The sequence below is a fragment of the Ptychodera flava genome, chromosome 11 (genome assembly GCF_041260155.1).
Source record: "Ptychodera flava strain L36383 chromosome 11, AS_Pfla_20210202, whole genome shotgun sequence".
Lineage (NCBI taxonomy): Eukaryota > Metazoa > Hemichordata > Enteropneusta > Ptychoderidae > Ptychodera > Ptychodera flava.
Genome location: NC_091938.1, coordinates 3797278 through 3819321, shown reverse-complemented (window position 1 = coordinate 3819321; position 22044 = coordinate 3797278). Strand labels below are relative to the sequence as shown.

Sequence of the window (22044 nt, the reverse complement as noted above, 5' to 3'; positions counted from 1 at the left end):
AACAAGGGGATATTGATTTATACCAAGCAGAAAGACAAAAGAAATTTACATGCTGACTTTTCAGAGAATGACCCCTTCAGTTTGTCATAACTTACTATCCAAAAGTCTGGCATTTATAGTACCTGCAGAATGACTTGTATGGTTATTTAATGATTTCTTTGAAATTTATAGAGAAATATGTAAACATACTTTTAATAGATGTAATTAAATATACATCTAGAGGTTTTATATTACTGCTTTCAGGAATATCGATAAAAAGTTATAAACATTCTAACGTTGTGTGTACAAATCAAACTGAATTGTGGATAATTTATTTTACCGTGTGTTAATGCTACCCTAAGGTACAATAAGTAGACTACCAAGAGGCTATGCAAAATTTACTCATGGCATAGGATTGCGTATAGAAGGTTCGAAAATATACTAGGAATAGAGGCAATTTTCTGGTCTTTCCACAAATGATTCATTGAAAGATGCTTTGTTGAAAATTATAAAACCATGTCACCATGCTTGATTTAAGACAACATCATAGTTGTAGGGTTTCCTTTGAGAAGCCACTGATGCAAAAGTGCTGACTCGTCACTTTTTCATAAGTTTTAATATATTAAATAGGTGGCATCTTTGTTAGTGGATCAATAACTTCATACCTTATGTTTATATCGAAAATACTTCATGTAGAAGACATGTATTTCACCACTGTAGTAATGAAATGTACATGGCATTTTGTCAACTTCGGTCAAGACAATACTGATATGTATCCCTTAGTAGGAAAGTCTCTTAAATATGTTAATTAGTAATTGTAATGCAAAGATGCTAAACCACTTAGACTACTGTATATCAGAGTATTTTCAATTTATTTAGCAAGATTTGTCAACTTTGGTCAGGTCAATGCACACATATATCTGTGATGAGGAAAGTTAGTTGCATACACAAATGGACAGTGTCATTCTTTGTCATAATTCTTAGACAGACAAACAGACAGACAGGCAAACACAAAGACAGATATACACGGAGAATTTAAAACATCAGTAGCACAAAAGCTCATTCGAATGAACACACAAGCTAAAAACCCTAGTCATGGTAATACTATTTCCAAGTCCTCTGTGCCCCACTCCTCATAATTTAGTGCATCCTCCCTTGCTATGTAAATGAGCAAACGTAAGTCAAAATATTACTTCAAAAATTAATTTCTGCTGAACTTTGCAACCAACAACCCCAAAAACTTTGTCAGATCTAGTTCCCATCCTAAAGATTCTGTGTACCTAATTTCATGACATTTGATGATTGAGTTTGAGAGATATCGATGATACAAATCCATAACACACACACAGACACACACACACACACACACATACATATTACAGACACACATACAGACTAACAAACGCCACCCTATGACAATGGCCCACTTAGGTGGGCTACGCCCACCGCGTGGGCCAAAAATAAAGCAACACTGCAGTTCATTTGTCTCTGCGTGCATTCCTATGTTATTTCATGTATTTTCCGCGTTCTTGTTGATTGAAGAATAACAAAAATTGAGAGTAAAAAAAAAACAGCGTCACAACATCATTTTTGAAATATTTCTAGGATGCAAAAACAAACTTTTTTTATTTTTCTTGGCCAAATATTTCGGATTATCAAGCATTGTGGCCAAACAGCGAGCACAACAATACAAACTTTTTTGTAAACGAATAAAGGACTGGGCATTTATAAAGAGGGAAATTATGAGGTAAAACATGTAACACATAATGGTGCATAATATTGATAATAATGCTTTTCTGTACGATTTATCAAATTTTGAGTACTCCTACATGCTATTTTCGTCTGCTCTGTCTAGCTCGTGCTCAGCACATGAGCAGTCTCCGGGTTCCATTCGACACGCAGCAGTGTGGAGTACCATGTTGTTCACAACGTGGCTCGCTTCGTTATGTATAGGTGAAATAGAACTCAGTATGATGCTGTGTTTGATACACGGCATAGCAGCGGTCATATAAACGAGGCAAGCTTGAAAGCTACTCGAACCAGCCATCAACGGGCCAACAACGGTAGCAGCTGTCATCACCCTTGACCGGCAGCGTCTACGAAAATGACTTCGCAGCAATGCAAAGTCTCGATTCAAGGTCAGCTATGGTCAACGAGAACTCTGAACAATTCTGGACAGAGGCTATTGAGCGAACACGTGTTGTAAACTGACATGAACTTGGACAAGGGCGTGTCTGAGTTTTCTATTCTGTTTAAACAGTATTGCCTGATAATTATTGTAGACATTTTTATAATCATTAGCAAGTAGTGAATAAGTTTCCAGACAAAACTGCATCACGATTGTACGAAACTCATTCTTTCCTCGTTTGTTGTTTTGATAATATGAACCAGGGTCCGGGTTCAGTTTGCTGCAGGCAATATTAAAAGACAGTCTAACTACCCGGTTTACAAATCCCGGACGAGCCCTCACATTTGTAGCCCGGGTAGTTCGACGGTCTTTTATATTAGCCAGCAAACTAAACCAGGGTCCTGGGTTTAACTTAACATTAAACTTAATGTGAATTTGGAAATTCAATCACATGTTTAGTTACATTATGTATGCACAGCATTGCTCATAATAATATATGGGTAAAGTAAAGACATACTGCATTTTAACCATTAAATTTAAATCATATTGTATAAATTATTAAAAATGTCCACTATCAGTGGTTTTATGTGAAGGACGATGAAAGCTGTTTGGCTTGAAGAGAAATTGACGTGACAGAAGTGAGAGAGACAAAATGTAAGGTCACAGGGATGACCCTTGACCTCAGATTTACAATATACCCATAGCTCATGAGGTTTGTGCATATCTATTTGTCGTATAGCCGCTCTGCATCGAGTTGTGTCGAAAGCCGGTCATTGCTGCTTTGCAGCTATAAATTTTAATTTTATATGAACAGAGACAGCACTACCTTTGATAAAAGTTGGTACACGTATTGCTGATAACAGCATACATCCGTCAGTTTTATAAATCGTGATCAGTTTTTTTATCTATCCGACTTTTAAAATAAAATTATTTCAGGAATTTCCAAAGAGATATCTACAATAACTAAACAAAAAAAACAAAACAGAATGTAAATATATTGGCCGTCCGTGCACAGACGACTACATATACTGTCATTCTAAATACAAATCTTGTTAACTTTATACATTCCATCATCCAGTATTGTAACTATTATTCTTAAATAGTAGATTTTGTAAAAAGATCGTGTTTTACTGCTTATAGCACAATTTACACAATGTCTCATCATTCTCAAAATTTCGAATGAAGATCATTTTATAGCTTTGCATAATGGGATTTATGCACCACAAAGGAAGGCCTGATATCTGACAATGATCGACAACCTGAAAGAGATAAAAAATATTCTTCAATTATTGAATGTTTGTGTAAAATGCAGGTACGCTAGCAATGCAAAATCTAAGGAACAGACTTTGTTCTTTCACGTAAAGTTTAACTCATAGTTAACAGACCACTTTGACTAACTTATCTGCGAATTGCATAGTCCGAATAAGTTCAGACTTTAAGATCTCTAGGATGTGATGCACACCTTCTTCACCCTGAAATTATAAGAGAATTCAATATTGAAGTCAAACCCATTCTTCATAATAGAATAGTTTCAACATAATCAGAAAAACATATTTATGGCACAAAGAGATTCAAGAATGGTAGTCATTTTTTTTTAATTTCAGGAATATGCACAGTGCTAGTAAATCGCAAAGGCGATGTTCACATTACTTGAAGATTAAGCAATGCGTTTTGGTCGAAAAATACAAATAAGATATCGTGATATGTGGTACCTTCCAAAACAAATTATGAAAAATCTACAAATCTTATGATTGTGATATTTTCGTCATATTTAAGAGTTCTCAGAGAAGTAAAAGACATAAACTATTAGGGGAAGTCACGAGTGTCGTAGCTCATTGCTTTTTCGTCTTGTTTGAAAAATTTCATAATACCGTAGGTTTTCATAAAAGTTCTGTGACCAGATATTTAAGAGTAAGTGAAATGCCTAAATTATGTCGGTACTCACAGAGTGCGCAAGTCCATACAGAATAGCTCGGCCAACAAACACTGCTTTTGCTCCCAGTGCCAATGCTTTGAATACATCGATACCATTACGTATCCCGCCATCTACGTAGACTTCAACTCTGTCACCAATAGCTCTGACAACTTCAGGCAGTGCTTCTATCTGGATAATTGAACATTTGAGGATATGGTAATCCAATTAAACTTTATATAACAATGTCAATTCTAAGAATAGACTGTATTGGTGTTATCTATTTGATCTTGTAGAAATTGTTGACTTTCTGTGTTATTGTACTTGGGCCTCAGCCCAAGTACATTTGTTTTCATTCCGTGGGAAAAAACTCTGTAAGGTATAACCATTTCTGGCTGAGACCAGGGAGGGCAAAATGTCTTGGCTTCATCTTTCTTGGCATAATAAATGGCGTAATGATGTTAACTGAATGGAAGTGCTGCTCTCAGCCAGTCTTGAATAAGTGAGATGTGAATATTAATGCTTCTCTATCTGAGTTTTTGCCACAAAATCTTCTGAATATAATCAAAATGTGCATCGAAATGCAACAATTAATGCACCCTCCGTTTCCTGGGCGATGGCACGACCCTTGCTACACCCACTGGACGAGCCAAAGTGGGAGGGGTAATTTCAGTTTGGTCGAACAAGAGGGCTCGAGACCAGAATTTAACATTTAAACTTGAAACATGTTTAATCGCTGACAAGATGTGGACTAGTGTTAATCAAAGTAAAAGTGTAAAAAGGAGAGGTTTTATATCCCGGACACAATGAAAAACATTACGACTGGAAACTGTACCCCCAATTGAGAATATTAATGCCCACAGCGATGGAGAACACTTATCTGAGCTGAGAAAACCAGACCATCATTTCGAAATAGAGCTGCAGATTCGAGAAGCTCGTTCAAAATAGCTAGGTACACCCCATAAAGGGGTGGTTTCGAGTTTTGAGGGCAAATTTCGCCTCCTTCATATAGAAATCGTACGTTTGTTTTTCCAGGAGAACACACCATTTGACACAAAATTTGCATGTAAAGGGGTCGCCAGTAAGCACGTGGTCAAATCTGGCATAAGAAACAATATGAAATGTTGGGTAAAGCCAGTCCAAAATAAACTGATTTGAACTTTTGTGTTTTCTAATTTATACCACTGCAGTAACATTACGTTTTTTTGACAACATCACACAATGTAATACGTTTTGAAACTGAGTACTCCGACGTATTCTGTGTCTCCTTTGCTAAAAAATACGGTATGCCGATTACCATGTAAGGAGATGATGACGTCAAGACAGATTTGTAGTGCGTTTGGTCCTGGATGGTGCATGCACGAAGTTTTGTCAAGGTAGCTTGTGTATTTATTTCCTAAATGGGAGATATTAGGGTCGATCTAAACGAAGGCCGAAGAATGTTATGATACTCTGAGCGAGCTGAACTCTAACGCGAATGGTTGGATAATTTGGAGGATGTCTAGAATGATCTCGTCTCATTAAGATTATTTGGCGGTCAGTATTGAATTTCAACTGCGTCACAAGTTTGCGAAATGAGTATTCCGTCGAACGGTCAACGAACGATATTTTAGAAATCTGGAGACATGGCACATCGCATTTTTATTTAAGTATTTTATATTTTACAAAAGATTTAAGAAGCAATGATTTTGTCGAAAATTCTGAAAAAAATACAGGAAGATTTGATCGCGAACACATTTTCACTTGGGGTCAACTAGCCCTGCGTACGATGCTGTGTGTTCCACTACAGCTAATCGCCCCGCTCACCACAGCCCTGCAAAGACCCGTACGTGAGTCGGTGACTTCAAATCCATTTTGGGACTTGACGTAAAAAAGCCAAATTACTGCCGAAATTCAGCGTTCTTGGGCCCAAGTCGTATCCCAGCCTACCTCAGCTACTCGATCGCTTCCAAAAATGACAGTCTTTTATTCACTTCTCGTAAATAACCGTCGATGTCGGCAACTCTCTCGCTCGCCCTGCGTACGATGCTGTGTGTTAGCTGTAGCACATAGCATCGTACGCAGGGCTAGGGGTCAACATTGCAACATGGGGTCGCAGCCATGTTGCCTCAAAACTTATTTCTGACAGTGTCTGCACTCAAAACTCAAAAATGTCGGATATGAACCAGAAAAATCGATGCAATTTTGTCAAACTTCGGCGAAATTTCAGCCTTTAGACAAAATTTCATCTAGGTACGGTAAATTTACTGAAATTTGATCGACATATAATCCTGAGCTTGAACGTGACAGCTCGCCTTCTCTGGGAAGTCAAGCATCCAGCTGCCCAATGCACAGTTGTCCATATGGCCAGGTTTATGAGATTGTTTTCAAGCGACGGCGGCAGACTGTACGGGGCTCTGGATATTAACCTACCGCCGGTGTAGCTGTAATAACTGTTGCGTTGTTTTTAGTGCCCACGGACGAAGTCCTGGGGGAGTTATAGGTTTGGTCATGACAGTCCGTACGTCCGTCCATTCACGCAGATATCTCAGACATGCCCTGGTCAATTTCTTTCAAACTTTGCACAAGAATAGTACCCAAACCCATACAGATGCACGTCGATTTGTTTCACAATGCGATCGAATTTGGCCGTGTTAGAGGACTTTTTAGTTTACACCTCCATAGACTCCCAAGTATAAGGCAGTTCTCCATAGACTCCCATGTATAAGGCCAAGAAAAATAAAAATTTAGTTTCTCATCGTATTCATATTGCCTAAAGGATGCAGTGACACAGTTTTTTGTCCCCACTGATAAAGTCCAGGGGGCTTATAGATTGGGTCATATCCGTCTGTGAGTCCATCAGTTAGTCCATTAGTTCACGCAGATATCTCAGACATTTTGACAAAATATCATGTGACCTCAATGACCTTTGACCTCAAATATATATATATTTGTCCACAACTCAGTAACCACAAGTGCTACACCCTTTATATTTGGTATGATGCGACACCTTATGACACCACATATTGTACCTCATTAATTATGTGCATATCTAATTCTGAGCAAGCCAATAGAGCTGGATGTCCGATTTTTGGTATATAGGGATAACTATAGGGTAGAAATCTAAATATGCCCATCTAAATATTAGACATCTACCATCGAGAACAAAAGAAATTTGCTGTAATTTGAATATTTAAGGAGTTTAAGCAATTTCCACTATAAATAAAGAACCCCTGCCTCAAACTCCACAAAAGTTGCTAGACATATTTTGCCGTTGCCATGCCAATGCTTCGTTTAATAACCAGTTAATCAAATGCCTAATTGACAGGAGGAAATTCAAGACCATATTTGAATAGTAGTATATATTGTCCTCAAAATTACACTATCACGGCCCAAGTACTCATTGCCTTCAGCAATACTGCCTTGTTTTTAAAATGCAATCAAAATACTCTTCCTTCACGATCATAATTTCTTGATCAAGAACAATTTCATCAGCACAGGCGATTATCCCGTTATATTCTGTCTGATATATTGCATTTGTTAATGCATCGCAAACGAACATCTTTTTGAAGTTCTACATTTCAATTACATCATTATTATTTATTTTAGCTGGACAACTATCTCACAGGCTAAGGCAAGATAATGCACACGTTTGTTTAATTGTTATTTTTGCGTATTTCAACGTCTGTATTATCGTTCTCATCGGTACGATTAAACCTTATCAGATGTCTTCAGTCTCGTTTGAAACTTAACTATGATCATATTAGAAAGTAAGCCCTCTTCCCCAAACTTACAAAGTTTAAGACTTCTGAACCATAGGTTGTGTAGCAACTATTTTCATGGGACAGTACATTTTATCGATAATCTATTCCTCAGCTCTGAAAATTACAAACCCATACAAATCTGGTTGCTTTAATGCTCAGATTATCTCTGCCATTTGGTACAGGAATATGATTCATTCAAATTCGTAGGAATCCGTGTAGCTTTCTGAGAGCAGGGGTTTTCAGCCTCGTCGATAAAAGTATTCGAATTGCATAAAACTAACCTCGCCCGTCCGGAGTCATCGGAAATAAAATACAACAACTTTTCAAATGAACAAGCTGGGATTGTTTCAGTAACATCTGTTCCCCTTTTAAATTTTGTTTCATGTACATTTACAACACAAAGTATCTGCTGCGTTTACCGTTATTTTTGGAAAGACATCAATAGTCTTGTTTTAGCCTCATGGAATGAGGCCTATAAAATTGGGTCTCTCAGTGTATCACAAAAGCGTGGTGTTCTCACGTTCCTAAAAAAGGTCCCGAAAGCGACCTGAACAACTGGCGTCCAATATCGTTACTTAACCCAGACTAAAAAATAGCTACAAAGGGATTGTCTAACCGCTTAAAGCATGTTTTACCTGATCTCATTCACAGAGATCAAACTGGTTTAATTTAAGGGTCGCTTTATTGGTGAAAATGTAAGGCTTATTGATATTTTTCACTATTCTAAGAAACATAACATTGTGGGGGCTACTATTTTTTTATGAATACGAGAAAGCACTTGATGGGGTTAATTGGAAGTACATTGTCGAAGTACTACGGCACATGAGATTCGGTGACTCTTTTCGACAATGAATTAGAACCTTTTACACAGATGCTGAGAGTTGTATCCTATACAGAAGGCTGGTGCTCCAGCTATTTCAAATTAGAAAGAGGTGTTCGGCAATGCTGTTCACTCTGTGCCCTTTTATCTGTTCTCAGCACAGAAATATTTGCCTGTAAGATAAGATGTGATAGTAATATACATGGTTTTTCGTTTGCCTAAACATAATGATAGAGTATCAAAAACTAAAATCCCTTTATTAGCAAACGATAATACGATCTTTGTCAGAGATTCTGTTTGAATAGCAAATGTACTTAGTGTAATGGAGAACTTCCACAGTTGTAGTGGTCTAAAATTAAACAAGAAGATAACACGAGCCTTTTTGCTTGGTGGTATGAAGCCGAATGATAACCTTGCAAATAGCATCGGTGTAACAACCCAGCCAATTAAAAACATCGGGCGTATATTTTGGATATAACGAATCTGAATGTAAAAAACTAAACTGGAATGGAAAGATTGATCCCTTGGAGAAAATTTAAAATTCCTGGAGCCGTAGACACTTAACTATTTATGGAAGGATTGTTGTTGCAAAAGCTTTGGCAATGTCAAAAATATTGTATCTGTCTTCTGTAATCGGCATGCCAAATGACATATGTATTAAGGTTCAAAGATTAATAGACAGTTTTGTAAAGCGTAAGCGCATTTTGTCAAACAAAATGCTTGGAAACAAGTACAACAATGGTGGTGCTAAACATATAAATATAAACTTAAAGTGTTAGGTACAAGCGTTGGAAGCTATATGGGTCAAACGACTGCTTGAATGTAAAGGTGCCGTGTGGACTATAATGCCACAAATGTATATTCATTTGGATAACGCTACCAGTTTATTATATCAGTATGTTATTTGGAGTAAGGTTCCAGATCATATACATTCTCTCTCGCCACATTTCTATGTGGATGTACTTAATGCATGGTATAATGTAAATCTCAGTCGTATCAGTGGTGGCCATCGAACTGAGTTTGGTTGGTTCAGCAAAGTTAGATGCTTTTATTCAATTTCAGCCGAGCAATTTAACTATGGTGTAATTATCAATGATTATGAGGTACCAGTTTGTAAATTTAAGTGTAAGACTTTTACACTATACTTGTTCAGCACTGTACATCACACACGAAAAAGTCACTTTTTAAATGGTTCCAATAATTAAACATAGATCAAGATGAAATGGAGAATTGTTGTATAACTTGGAAGAATATTTACACAGTGACCAAAGAAACGAAACTGAGAGAATTCCAGTGGAAACTCCTTCATCGTCTTCTTCCTTGTAACAAATATTTATTCTTTTGGGAAAAGATAGAGTAAATGAATTGTCAGGTTTGCCATCAAGTTGATTCCCTTGAACATAGATATTTATATTGTCAAATTGCTGAGAAATGCTAGAGAAAGGTTAGATATATTGTAACCAGCCTACTGAGTCGTAAGATCACAGTAACTCCATCACATGTTATCTTTTCATGTTTTTCTGATGGCACGGATTCAGAATATTACCAACTGGATGTTACACTTTTGACCCTTCTTGGGAAATGGGGTATACACAAATTTTGGGTAACAGAAATGGTGGAAATTATACTAAAGAATGAGTTTATGTAAAGATATAAGTTTGAAAAAGATATCTGCAAAAGAGATGACATGTTAGAAATTTTAGGAAAAGTTCATAGACATGTAATTTTGACATATTTATACCTTTCCTGTAATACATGAAATTGTACTCATCTCTATCTTGATATGGAATTTCACAAATAAAAGACATAAAAGTATCTGCTCCGTATTTACTGACTATTTTGTCAAGAAAGATATCATTCAGACAAGAAGAAATACACAATACACGGAATCATAACAACATAGAATTTGGCCATTTGAAACGGATTAGCATTCAAAAAACCTGATAAAAATTAACATATGAAATCCGGAATGAAGCCGACATACAAATAGAGCCACAAATTTACATCGTTAATTCTGATGTACATGTGGTATTTTAGGTACTTTCTTAATAATTATATTTATTAAGGCAAAATTTAGCTGTTATCCCACAGCAGTTAGCTGGATCAAAACACGTTGTCAGAGTTTTAATTGTAGAAAATCTGATTTTATATGAGTAGAACCAATTTAAAAGATAAACTAAGATACAGGACAATATTTTCTGGAAAGTCAACTTCATATAAGGTGAACTCTTCGGTATTCAAGTTCGATAGGTATGTTATAATACAGTATGAGTAACCTACTGTTGCTGGTACGGAATCAAGTCTCCGACCTCCGTGATTTGATACGATGACGGCATCCGCCCCATGGTTGACTGCCAATATGGCGTCTTCGGCTGTTAAAACACCCTTAATGATGATCGGCAGCTTTGTTTTTGAACGGACCCAATCAACGTATTGCCAAGTCGCAGACAGATCTCTAATCCTTATACCTAATGGAAGCCCATTAGGATGTGGTGGGCCCAAATCGTAACCCTGAAAGACAGTAAACAAATTGTATAGCTCAATTTTTTCACGCTTAATGAAGACATGAGAAGTGTCTCAGACTTTTATATGTATTCATTTGCGTTAAGCTATTTAGTACTTACGTTTGAACTAACACAATCAATATTTCTATTGATCACTGTAGATCACTGAAGATGACTACAAACATGTTTGATCTGTCCTTGTTTTGCATACCTCTCTGAAATGCTACCTCCTCAAACAGTCAGTGACCTGGTGTTGTCAAAAAACTCATAAGTGACCAAGTCCTTTACTCACGTTCACTTAATTTCTATGTCCATCTATATCTGCCAAAGCGATCAATAGAAACGTTTGTTTGTTTTCATCTCGGATTGACATATTAGTCTTGGACCGATGTGAGTAAAGTGACAGTGAATTTGTAGGTTTCAGATGTATTGGTATTCAAATACCGTTAAAGTATTATCTGCAGGTAAACAGATTTGGGAAGTGATCATATTCGCTTACCGTTTACTTTCTATAGACTATTTGAAAGGAGTTTGGTATACTTCGTACAATATAGGGCAAGGCTATTGTATTATATTATAATTGCTTTAACTGTGACTAACGGAATGATCATTTGAACTATTAAACTTTTCACTCAATACAGTCATTCGATTTTTACTCAAGATGGTTAGTCGATGGCAGTGCTGTCGTTAATTGGTATTCGATAAATTATAATGCCTAGTTAGCTTACAAGGCCGTCTAATCCCTTTACTTGTAGACCTGAATGCTTGTCATAGTATTGTAAAGAAAGATTACAGTTTCAGTGACAACAAACAAAACATACACTTATGCCTTCTTTGAAAATCAATTAAGGTACGTTGGAGTAACTACTTAACCTGTTGAAATGGTAGACAATGGCCGCAAGTTTTGAAGCCGACTGCATAAAAACGAATGAAAAGGGCTCTGACATCAATATCCATTGCCTGCTCAGCAGATCTGAAACAAATGGGCCGAAAGATGTCTGAACAATTGCTCCAATACGGAAAGCACGTGAAAATGGGACATCCGGTCGACAGCTTGTACACCTTTAAAGTTATTGATAAATAAATGTATGTCGAGGCAAGTTGTCTTCCAGCCGGCAGTATTAGAAGAAAAATATGCTACCATTTGTAGGCTATGTCTGGTGAAAGCAAAAATAAAATATCACCTAGGACAAATTGAAGTGAGATAAAAGAAAGAAAATACTACTAACAACGGTAACAATTGTTACTAAAGACAGTTTTCATGTAAAATAGAACCGTTTATAATCGGCTTTATGTTTTGGTTAAAACAAAGTCTTACTTTATCATCTAACGTGTACGGTGATCTAGTTTTTATTGCGAAAATACAAATGTTATTAAACTAGATTTCATTTCGCCGGAGCAACTCCTTTGTAGTCATGGAATTTATCTAATTTTGGAAAGAGTCAAATGAATATGAGTGTCATGGTACTGCCATGTGTTGATGCGCAGCTACAATTATTGCACAATTGCTGTTTTTATCTTCATTCGGATCCTTCCAACCACGAAATGCAATTTTGATTGCGCGCTTTAATTATAGTCTGATTACAGTGACGTTGTAAATCGTTCAAGGGGAAGCTATTTTAATGAATGCAAATCGGAATTTCAGTATGAACTGAATAAGCGTACCTGTAAATACTTCTCCAAATGCCCGTAGCCATGGTTATCAATAATTCTTCGAGAGTAAGAAGCAAACTCCTTTAAATTATGATGTTTAGTAGGATTTCTAACACATGGGTTGTCGATGGTGACAGCAAGGCCATCGTAACACGCACTTTCAGCTCTTCTGACCAAATCGAGCGTCAACGTCTGATTTTGAAATAAATAGAGATTCAACAATTTCAGTCCCTTTGGTGTTTTTGTCCTTACTTCCTCCAATGATTTATTGGCATGCATACTCAATATCATACATGTTCCCATTTTCTCCGCAGCTGCAAAAGAAACCACATAGATAGTGTTTGCAAAGTGTTAAGAAATTGCAAGAAGCGTAGAAACTTTATGAGAAATCCTAGAAAATGTTCATTATTAGAATATCTTCGAGTAATACGGCAAAATAATTTTTACTTCTTTCAAAAAAGGAATGTACATGTTAAAGTCAAAGTTGAACAGTTCGTGTATTCACTTACAAAACTGAAAGAATTTTAAATGATAAGTTGAGATTATGCGCGATTACAACTGCATAATGTAATGGCCCGATTGCCGAATACAAGATGAGCTAAACCAAGTATTTTGCTTTTTATTATAGATGTTGTGTTCGAACAAGGAGCACTAAGTAATTAACATTCCGGTCGAACTAATTTTGACCATTTTACTTAACTGTCTTCCGGACTTCTGTGAACAATGCAATTAATAAAATTACATCATTTGAAAATTCGTCTCTGCCTACCCATAGAAAACATAGCAAGTTGTCCCCTCCTATTATATTGACTGAGAAAATTAATGGGGCTGCTATGGGTTATAATAGTAGGAAAATGTTTCGGAAGAGGAATGTTTTCGACGAAACTGCGAAAGATATCATCACGAGTAAAACGTTAAGATTTATTTTTCTAGCAATTCTTAATACAAGCTGAGGAAACACAAAAACGATAAAATGTTATGAGTGAAATAATTAATGTCTGCGAACCAATATTACAAAGTTAAATGGCATTTAAATAAATCTTATAAACAAATTTTCGAAACTTTCATACTATCTTTTAATTGTAAAAAGTTGGTCATTGTCCTGTAATCAAAATAATACTGTTCTTATCGACATTCAAAAGCATATAAATGAGCAATCCGGTGAAGAAACCATTTTAATAATCTATCAACGCTAACAGGTAACCTTTATTAAAGATTGCTATCTCTCCACTACAAGCGACCCAGCGGCCGATATGGACCCGCTGTGTTACGTAGAGAATAACCATTTTTGATAAATGTGAAATTGGTCATCCCTAGGAATCTATATACCAAATACTATAGTAATCTGACCTGTAGTTTTGAAGAAGAAGATTTTTAAAAGATTTTTTGCCGGAAAATGACAAAAATTGCCTTAAGAATACAAATTAATACAAATTCATATCAAATTTCAAAGCAATCGGACACGCGGTTTCAGATTGACGGGTGGACGGCTTTCTGATAGAACAATCATACATCTCCATTCGATGCCATTATCCAGTCTCGCCACTTTCGATGGTCCTTTTGTTCTTACCTTTGGCTGTAGCTACTTCTGCATCGGGATGTACCATTGCATGCCATGCAGTTGGAGCAATGCATATTGGGATATCTACTCTGTGGCCAAGCAGAGATGCTGACACGTCAATTGAAGACACATCTTGTAAAACCCTTGGCCTGAGACGAAGTCTGTTAATGAAATACAGAAAAACGTTTGTATTCCAGACGCTTATTCTTATTTTTTCATACGACATGAATATTGTAATAGACAGAATAATCCATGAAAGAAAACTGCAAACTGGATCAAATATAGAAATTGGCTTTTAGAGGCCGCTTCCTTGACATGGTGACTTTGTTTGCATATGAATTGAAAATTGATAGTATTATTTTGTTACATAATGAGTTCATAGTTATGTCTTCAAATACCTTTTAAAGGCTTTCCTGTTCTGTTCCAACGTAATCTCTTCGTCAGTGCCAGAGGCAAAATATAAGGATGTTACTTCTTGCGCTCTTTGCTTATAAACATCTTCATATTCCTTCACACTTGCCAATTTATCAGTCATCCTAGATATGAAAATTAGACTTCAAAGCAGTTGGGCTTGATATGGTATGTGGATTACTTTATTTCGATAGTAAATGCTCTTCTTTTTGCAGTTGAAGTCACCTAGCAAAACATTACAGTCAAAACCGCTCGGCTTAATCCCCGCCCGTGTTCAAGAGGGGCATGAAAACCGAGCTCTGCCAAAGCGGCACGGCTAAATCCCGGCCTATAGCTGGACTCAAAAACAGAGCTATGATGTTGTAATTTTTTCTGGTCGCAACGCCTTCACACTCTGCAGATGCAAACAGACGTTCACATTATGCCAGTTCCTGACTGGATGACTTCAAGTGCAATGCGTATATAGGCATCTAAATCAAAGTGTCCGTTTCTTAATAACCATTCCACTCAGAATGAATAATGTAAAGGGAAAAGGGAGATTTTTATCAGTCCAAGTTACCGGTTCTATTTTCTTTCACGTCGAGAGTGGTTGTATTCTAGGCCTGATTCTTGATGAAACAACATAGTTATGCATAACATCGTTTAATTTGTAGGCTTTATCAGTTTATCCAAAGTTATTTTATGGCCTGGATCAAAGTTCATTATATAATTTTATTATGTTCCGGATAATATGACCGAACTGGACTTTGAAAAAATAACTTTCGAAAATGTGGTTTATACAAACTTTGTGATTTTTCTTACGACTTTCCCTCTGCTGACTGCTTTCCTTTGTACGATATAAGGTCTGCCAGAAAGTTTTTTTACTTCCAAGCTATTGTAGTACTACAGTATCGATTGCACGATGAACATCTTTAAACGACTTTGGCGTTATCCTTAGTAGCGCCATGGACTTCTCTGAGCATATCAATAATGCAGTAAAAGAAAACGCTCAAATCTTGGCTTTTTAAAGGGACAAAGTTGGCCATTGTTCATGAATTTTGTTTGATACGAGATACTATTTATATTATTTGACATGTTGAAAGATAGCGAATGGAAGGGTGACCATGCATATATTCGACCCCGGTTTTAGACACGATACATGAAACCATCGCGGAAAACCCTTTGCTCATCAGGATACGAATTATGCACATATTTCAATTTGCCTCCTTTATACAATCGTAGGAAGGTTTCCGATCTTAGCTTCCCGTGTGTTTTCATTCTGTTGTAAATTGTTCTCATTTAACTCAAATCCCACTGAACATTCAACGTAGTTTACATGTAAACCGCCCAATTCGGGTACCCCTTTCCAGAATCAATGTTCGTAAACACTCTCCTATGCCACGTGATTTAAGCAGTTATAACGATCTTTCTAAATTACGCTTGACATTTTCGACTGATTTAGTCTTTTAAAAACAAGTTGAATGAATTATTTTTATTCATGATTTGCATGTTCTTTATAATTGCCTTTTGCACCCATTGTATGTTTGTCTGTAATTTTATGTATTTTCGATGTTTTGCGGAGCCTGTAATTGGGAATTTACTCCTGTTGGTTATCTGAATAAATAAATTAAATAAATAAAATATGGTCTGCAATTTTTACATAGGCAGTGCACCTTGTTATCTTTATGCTTTAATAAGCCTTATGAGAGACGCTTTATACTCTTATGAATTTCTATATTCCAAATTATTCTTTTGAACGGGGAAAAGACGTTTTAACTCTCGGACGATGAAGATGTGCGGAATTCCTTGCTAATCTGCACTTAACTTGATATGTCGTTACTTAAAGGTACAATGCGCCTTAGGGAAGGATATTCGGACCCTCACATTTGTTCAATTCTTTCTGATCTACTGTTTTTCGCGGCTCATTTTGAAGCCCTCGGAGAAAGAAAAACTTTTACCGTCTTAGTTTTTTTTAAATCGAAAGTTTTATTTTTTTCCATAGAGTGAACACCGGAATGACGGCCATTTTGAATTTTGAATGTTGGTAAAAAGTTTGGTGATTTTTTTCTGTAGTACTTAAATTAGCACGGTTACCCCTGATTTTTATTTTTGATTAGAAAGAGAATGGTTGAAAGATTTCTTGAGGACAATTTGAGCAAAAGTTTACGTCTGTCACTTTCGAGGCGCATTCTACCTTAAAAAGTTTCAGCTTACGTTGAAAGAATTTTTCAAAGCCTAAACTCCAATTTAAAAGGTTGGTACATCATTGCAAAACCTTTCTGATAAAATCTTCCGGAATGACAATATTATTCACTCAAGTTAATATGCTGTTCATTTAAATTGTAAATGTAGAATAGAAAAATAAATAAATAAATAAATAAATAATATTAAAGTATCTATCAATGCCAATAGTTGTCAAAGGAATAGTATGGTAGTGACAAAACTTTTCTGACACGCGTATGATGTATAATCTAGTTTCTGAAATACTAAAATATTTCCGAAGTAAAGTTTAGAACTGGTTGTTAAATGTAAGGGGGCGTGACACAACACGGCATTTACCAAGGTCATATAATGATTATGTACAATCTCCGGACAGAGATTTTAGCGGCGTGGAAAATTATACCCTAGTTAGGGAGTCTCAGCAGTAGCCACGCTAATCTCTGCCACAGGCGACGGTTTTCACCAACTTTGTGGGTATTGCGCGTTTTCCATGATATACATTTTCTGTCTTTTTTATATATAATACTTCGAACCAAAAAAACAATTAGATAAATGAATAGTACACTAGTTTCAATATCGATCCTCGATTCCGTGAAAACTTGCAAAACATGGACCTTGCTCTAGGTTACAGGGATGTAAATTGATGATTCAAAATGTATGCCTCAACGGCCGTCAGCTTTGCAGACGAGATTGCCAAAGTTTTAGCAGATTATTTATTATTTTTATTAGTGTATAATGTATTATTTTTGCCAGTGTGCGGAAAATGCGATCTCTAGCTGGACTGCTCCTATCCGTTTGATATTTTCGCCACGTGTATTTAGCCAATTGGGCGCGCGCAGGACTGAAAGAAGTCCGAATTTGGAATATTTAAATTTGCCTGCAGCAGAGATTGGTGAGGGCGCGGTCAACGACTCGCAGACCCTCTAGCTTGGTTCGAATTATCCATGTCGCGCTGCTGCCCCACTGCGCTTCAATCTCTGTGTGGAGATTGGATTATGTACTGCCATAGAGAAGCTACGCAGGCTCATTTCGAAGCCCTTGGAGAAAGTTCAGTATTCATCTTCAAGCAAATGTGGTATATTCTCGATCGGATGCGAACTCACAACGCATGGCAATGAGCGATGGCATAAGAGTGAAAACCGCTCGGCTGAAACGTTTAAAAGCCGAGTAGTTTGAATAGCACAATATCTTGTAGATTGTAAGTCTGTCTGTAGTGTCTATGGAGGTTAACATGAAAATCAAAACACACTTCTGACCTTGTGTTGATCTAATCAAGGTTTGGGACGAGTCATCGCGGAAAGATTGTAGAGGTAGCCAAGAGAAACAAACAGACAACTAAAGAAAACGACACAAAGAAAGCTGAACCAACCTACCTGTACACCATTACAACCGTAGCCGATATTGGGAAAAATAAAAAAGCAATCAATCACAGGAGTCAATTGGAAATTGATAATATAGGGTTATTCACAAAACACGGCCCTGTATGGACGAGGGCTCAGTGAGTGACGTATCAGCGAGTCCAATACGTCACTCACTGAGCTAGAGTCCATACAGGGCCGTAGTTTGTGTATAACCCTATTATTATACACCTCCTTCCATTAAAGGTATACAGTCACCTGTAATCTAAATATGCCCATAAATGGTCCAAGGGGCGTTCCTTGGTATTCAAAATGCAAATTTGAGGGCGCTGTTTTTAAAAGCGGCCACCCGCTTAAAATCTGTGATTGGTTAGATTTTCTCTTTCCATGGTAACTGTAGCAAAATTGGAACAGGTGACAGTATACCTTTAACCGTCCGTATAAACTAATTCTCCGGTAAATTTTGAGGATGCGGCACACGCAATATGAGTGGAACGCGCGCGATCTATGTACAAGTCGTTAAGTCCCTTGGGTCGGCACGAAGCCAATTAATTTTCAGTACAGTACAAGCAAACTTCGCTGAATGTTTTCAATTTAATTAGTTTTTTTTAAATAAAAATCAATTGCATTTAGACTCAGTTTTGTCTTTAGCGTGTTTTAAACCTTATACTACGAATACATTTTGGTGGAAGTTGTTATTATGTCTATAACTCACCGTAAAATAGTTTGTTTACATCCGATAATCGCTTGGTCAAACGTCAAACAGGCGCGCGGCGTGTCTCCCGTATTCGGGACTCCGCGTACTATACAAAATACGGAAAGTTATTGGACGGTCAAACTCCCATAGGTTACGGCAGTAGGTGTATAATAAGTAGGCTTATTTGTATTCAGAGAACGCGTACCTGGATTGAAACGTCATTAGGTTCAAAAGTTTAATGTTGTATTAAATTTGCAAAATACAGTAGACGTAAACGGTAGTGGGGAAATCTTTTTGAAAATGTTGTCGGGAATAAGTGCGACTGAGTTCGTGCATCAATGGCGAATCTTTCACCTTCCTTATTGTCTTTTATAATGATTTTATGTTAGATTGACAAAAATCTGCGTTTCAAATATAGAAGGGAAGCCATGGCAAGACAAGGAAAAAATCGTAATTAGAAGGGAGCCTGCCCAGTGGTTTAATGAAATCGGTATCCTTAAAACTCTAAAAATGCTTCAACAACATATCAGAGCTCTTTAATGTCAGATTTGCATAGCATTTTTAACTTCTCGTTTTCACATCGTAGAAGCTCGGTCATGATCTTCCACAATGTTTTGATGAAAATGTTTTGATGGTACAACATAGCCAGGAAATAAAGATTGTTCATGCTTCAATGTAGATTTCTTCCTGGTAAAAATAGACACGCATCTGAATTAATTCTGAGTTAATCACAAACTATAAAACATGGGAACTTGGAACATAAGTTTGAAACGTGAAATTAGGCTTACCGCTTCAGCATGGCTTTCCTGATTAATTTTTTCCCCAAAAGGATATGCTCGATAAACAATAATTATTGCTTTTAAACTTTATATTTATTAACCAAGATTGATTTTGGTCTTCCAAACTCTCAAGAATATTACATTATTACAGAACCTACGTATTCTCACCTCACTTCATGATATAGTGAAAATATCTTTCACCCAGGCCCACAAAAATATATATGTAGAAAAAGACAAAATATATAGGGCAAAGAGCATTGCTTGTACATTAAATATACATACAACACACAAATTATTGAATGTTTGGACTGACCTAGTTATTCTAAGCTGCATACGAATGCACTGTCAAGGCAATGTGACGCTAATGGTAAAGGCTTGCATTCAGTGGGGATAAGGGGCCGAACGAAGAGTCATAGCAAAGCATCAACGGACAACTGCACAGAGAAAAAAGAGGTCAGTCTCCAAAAATCTCCAAATTTCCGGTGGAAGCGAATGTTTGACATAGCCCAGACACGCACGGTTTGCGCTTCCACTGGAAGATTGGAGATTTTTTGAGACAGAGCTGCTTAGCTGCAGTAGTAACAGTCACCTCAACCGTACCCTTGCTGTGATATCGCAGCGGTGCTAGTGGCGGCTATCGAACGGGCTCAGGCCCGAGGGTCTCCGCCACAGTACCGCTGCCACCCAACTTGCAGGCTTTTTGTTAGTTTACGATGACACCGATCGGCGTGGCTGATTTAGCTCGCAAAATAATAAAAACAGATTAATCTACTGTGTTACTATCTACGACTCATCTCCTACTCCTGCTAACTATCCTGACTGTGACAACTTTTTTTCCCTATTTTTCGGTGAGCTGTTGACGGTTCCTGCTCTATTTATTTTGAACTTTTGACCTCCAAAATATTTAGTGCGTTGTACGTGCAAGCTGGCAAACATTGCAGAAACTGTCGACGGCTCACGGGAAAACGGTTGAAAATACATGTTCTTATCGCCCAGGTAGTTAGTAGGCAGTGAGTCTTAGACAGTCAATGGTAAAGATGATACAAGTAGTATTCATAGATGAGTATATTTCATTATTTTGCGAGGTAACTCAGCGACACTGATCTGTGTCGTAGCATGGATATAAAAAATTTTGTACATCCATGGTCGTAACTTCCGCAAAAGCCTATGGATTGGCTCGCAGCGGTACTGTGGCGGTGATCCTTGACCCGAGCGCGTTCGATAGTCGCCATTAGCACCGCTGCGATATCACAGCCACGTCGACCCCTGTCTATTTCGACCCCAATATTTCACACTCTCTTCTCGCTAATTGTGCTCACCTCTACCTTATCATATCTTTCTTGTTTTATGATATTTTACTAAATATATCATGCAACTTAGCTGGGAAAATTTGCTTCAAAAGAACAACTTAGCTGTTTCGATAAGCCCTGCGTACGATACTATGTGTTACCGGAGTTGAGGCCAGCCGGAGTGGAGGCCGGCCGTATAGGCCACAGGCGTGATGTTTTCTGGGTAGTTTCTATGAGTGTAGTTTATGCTACGTTCCGTCGTTCTCTTCCGTAGCCTAATCACTAGTGATTAGGCTACGGAAGAGAACGACGGAACGTAGCATAAACTACACTCATAGAAACTACCCAGAAAACATCACGTCTGTGGTATAGGCAGATAAGGCCGTGGTTGAATACAATATATCTATCGAGCCCATTCGGGTGCGTTCCTTCAAAGTGGTATGAGCATCGAAAAGTGACGACATACTTTCGAGATGATAATGTTACAAGTTCTTCATTCATATCGAAGGGGTCGAGGTGACTGGGGCTGAATAGGGTCAAAACGGTCAGGGGTCGAGGTGACTAGAGGCCGCTGCAGCTCAAAAGTTGCCCGCGACAAAAATACGGGAAATGGTTATTAGCTTCATAGCTGCCGCACAGCGTCTTATAGGAATACAAAGCAGTGCCTGCAAAAATCGACACTTACCTTCTCCTTCTTTAAGTTGGACGAAAATCACGAGCGTAGTTAGTGTTCGGTAGATCAGCTGTACAATCGATCAGGTGATCTGCCAACAACGTAGGCTGCCAACAACGGAGACAAATTAACATCTGCGCATGCGTATTTGATGATGTCGGTTCTTTTCAGGCCAAGTTCCATCTGTGCACATGATGCGGGCACATGTACTATGCCAGGCCTGAAGATCATAGTACGATACGGGTAAACTTGCTCCCCGTCTTGCTTTTGCTTACAGTTGTGTGATCCCAAGTAAGAAAAACTGACCAGGTGTAATGAACGATCTCTAGCGATCCCCT

At 37.5% G+C, this 22044-nt stretch overlaps 1 protein-coding gene across 1 annotated transcript; it reads right to left on the bottom strand.

Moving 5' to 3' along the window:
• Positions 1 to 834: 834 nt before the first annotated feature.
• LOC139143313 (uncharacterized) lies at positions 835 to 21817 on the bottom strand. The gene is made up of 7 exons (XM_070713544.1): positions 21719 to 21817; positions 14699 to 14836; positions 14310 to 14461; positions 12752 to 13053; positions 10863 to 11093; positions 4053 to 4211; positions 835 to 3579 (listed from the first exon to the last, which is right to left on the bottom strand). Exons 2-7 carry the CDS (start codon positions 14833 to 14835, stop codon positions 3484 to 3486), a joined length of 1077 nt encoding a protein of 358 aa, XP_070569645.1. The 5' UTR covers position 14836; positions 21719 to 21817; the 3' UTR covers positions 835 to 3483.
• Between the last annotated feature and the right edge of the window lie 227 nt (positions 21818 to 22044).

What these genes read in the sequence shown, in the direction of transcription:
- LOC139143313 (XM_070713544.1), bottom strand. Translation starts at nt 14,835, where the DNA reads ATGACTGATAAATTGGCAAGTGTGAAGGAATATGAAGATGTTTATAAG. An exon ending in ATTTGGAGAAGTATTTACAG is followed by an intron (nt 11,094 to 12,751) that starts GTACGCTTATTC and finishes ACTGTCTTTCAG; the next exon opens with GGTTACGATTTGGGCCCACC. An exon ending in TGTATGGACTTGCGCACTCT is followed by an intron (nt 3,580 to 4,052) that starts GTGAGTACCGAC and finishes TTATAATTTCAG; the next exon opens with GGTGAAGAAGGTGTGCATCA.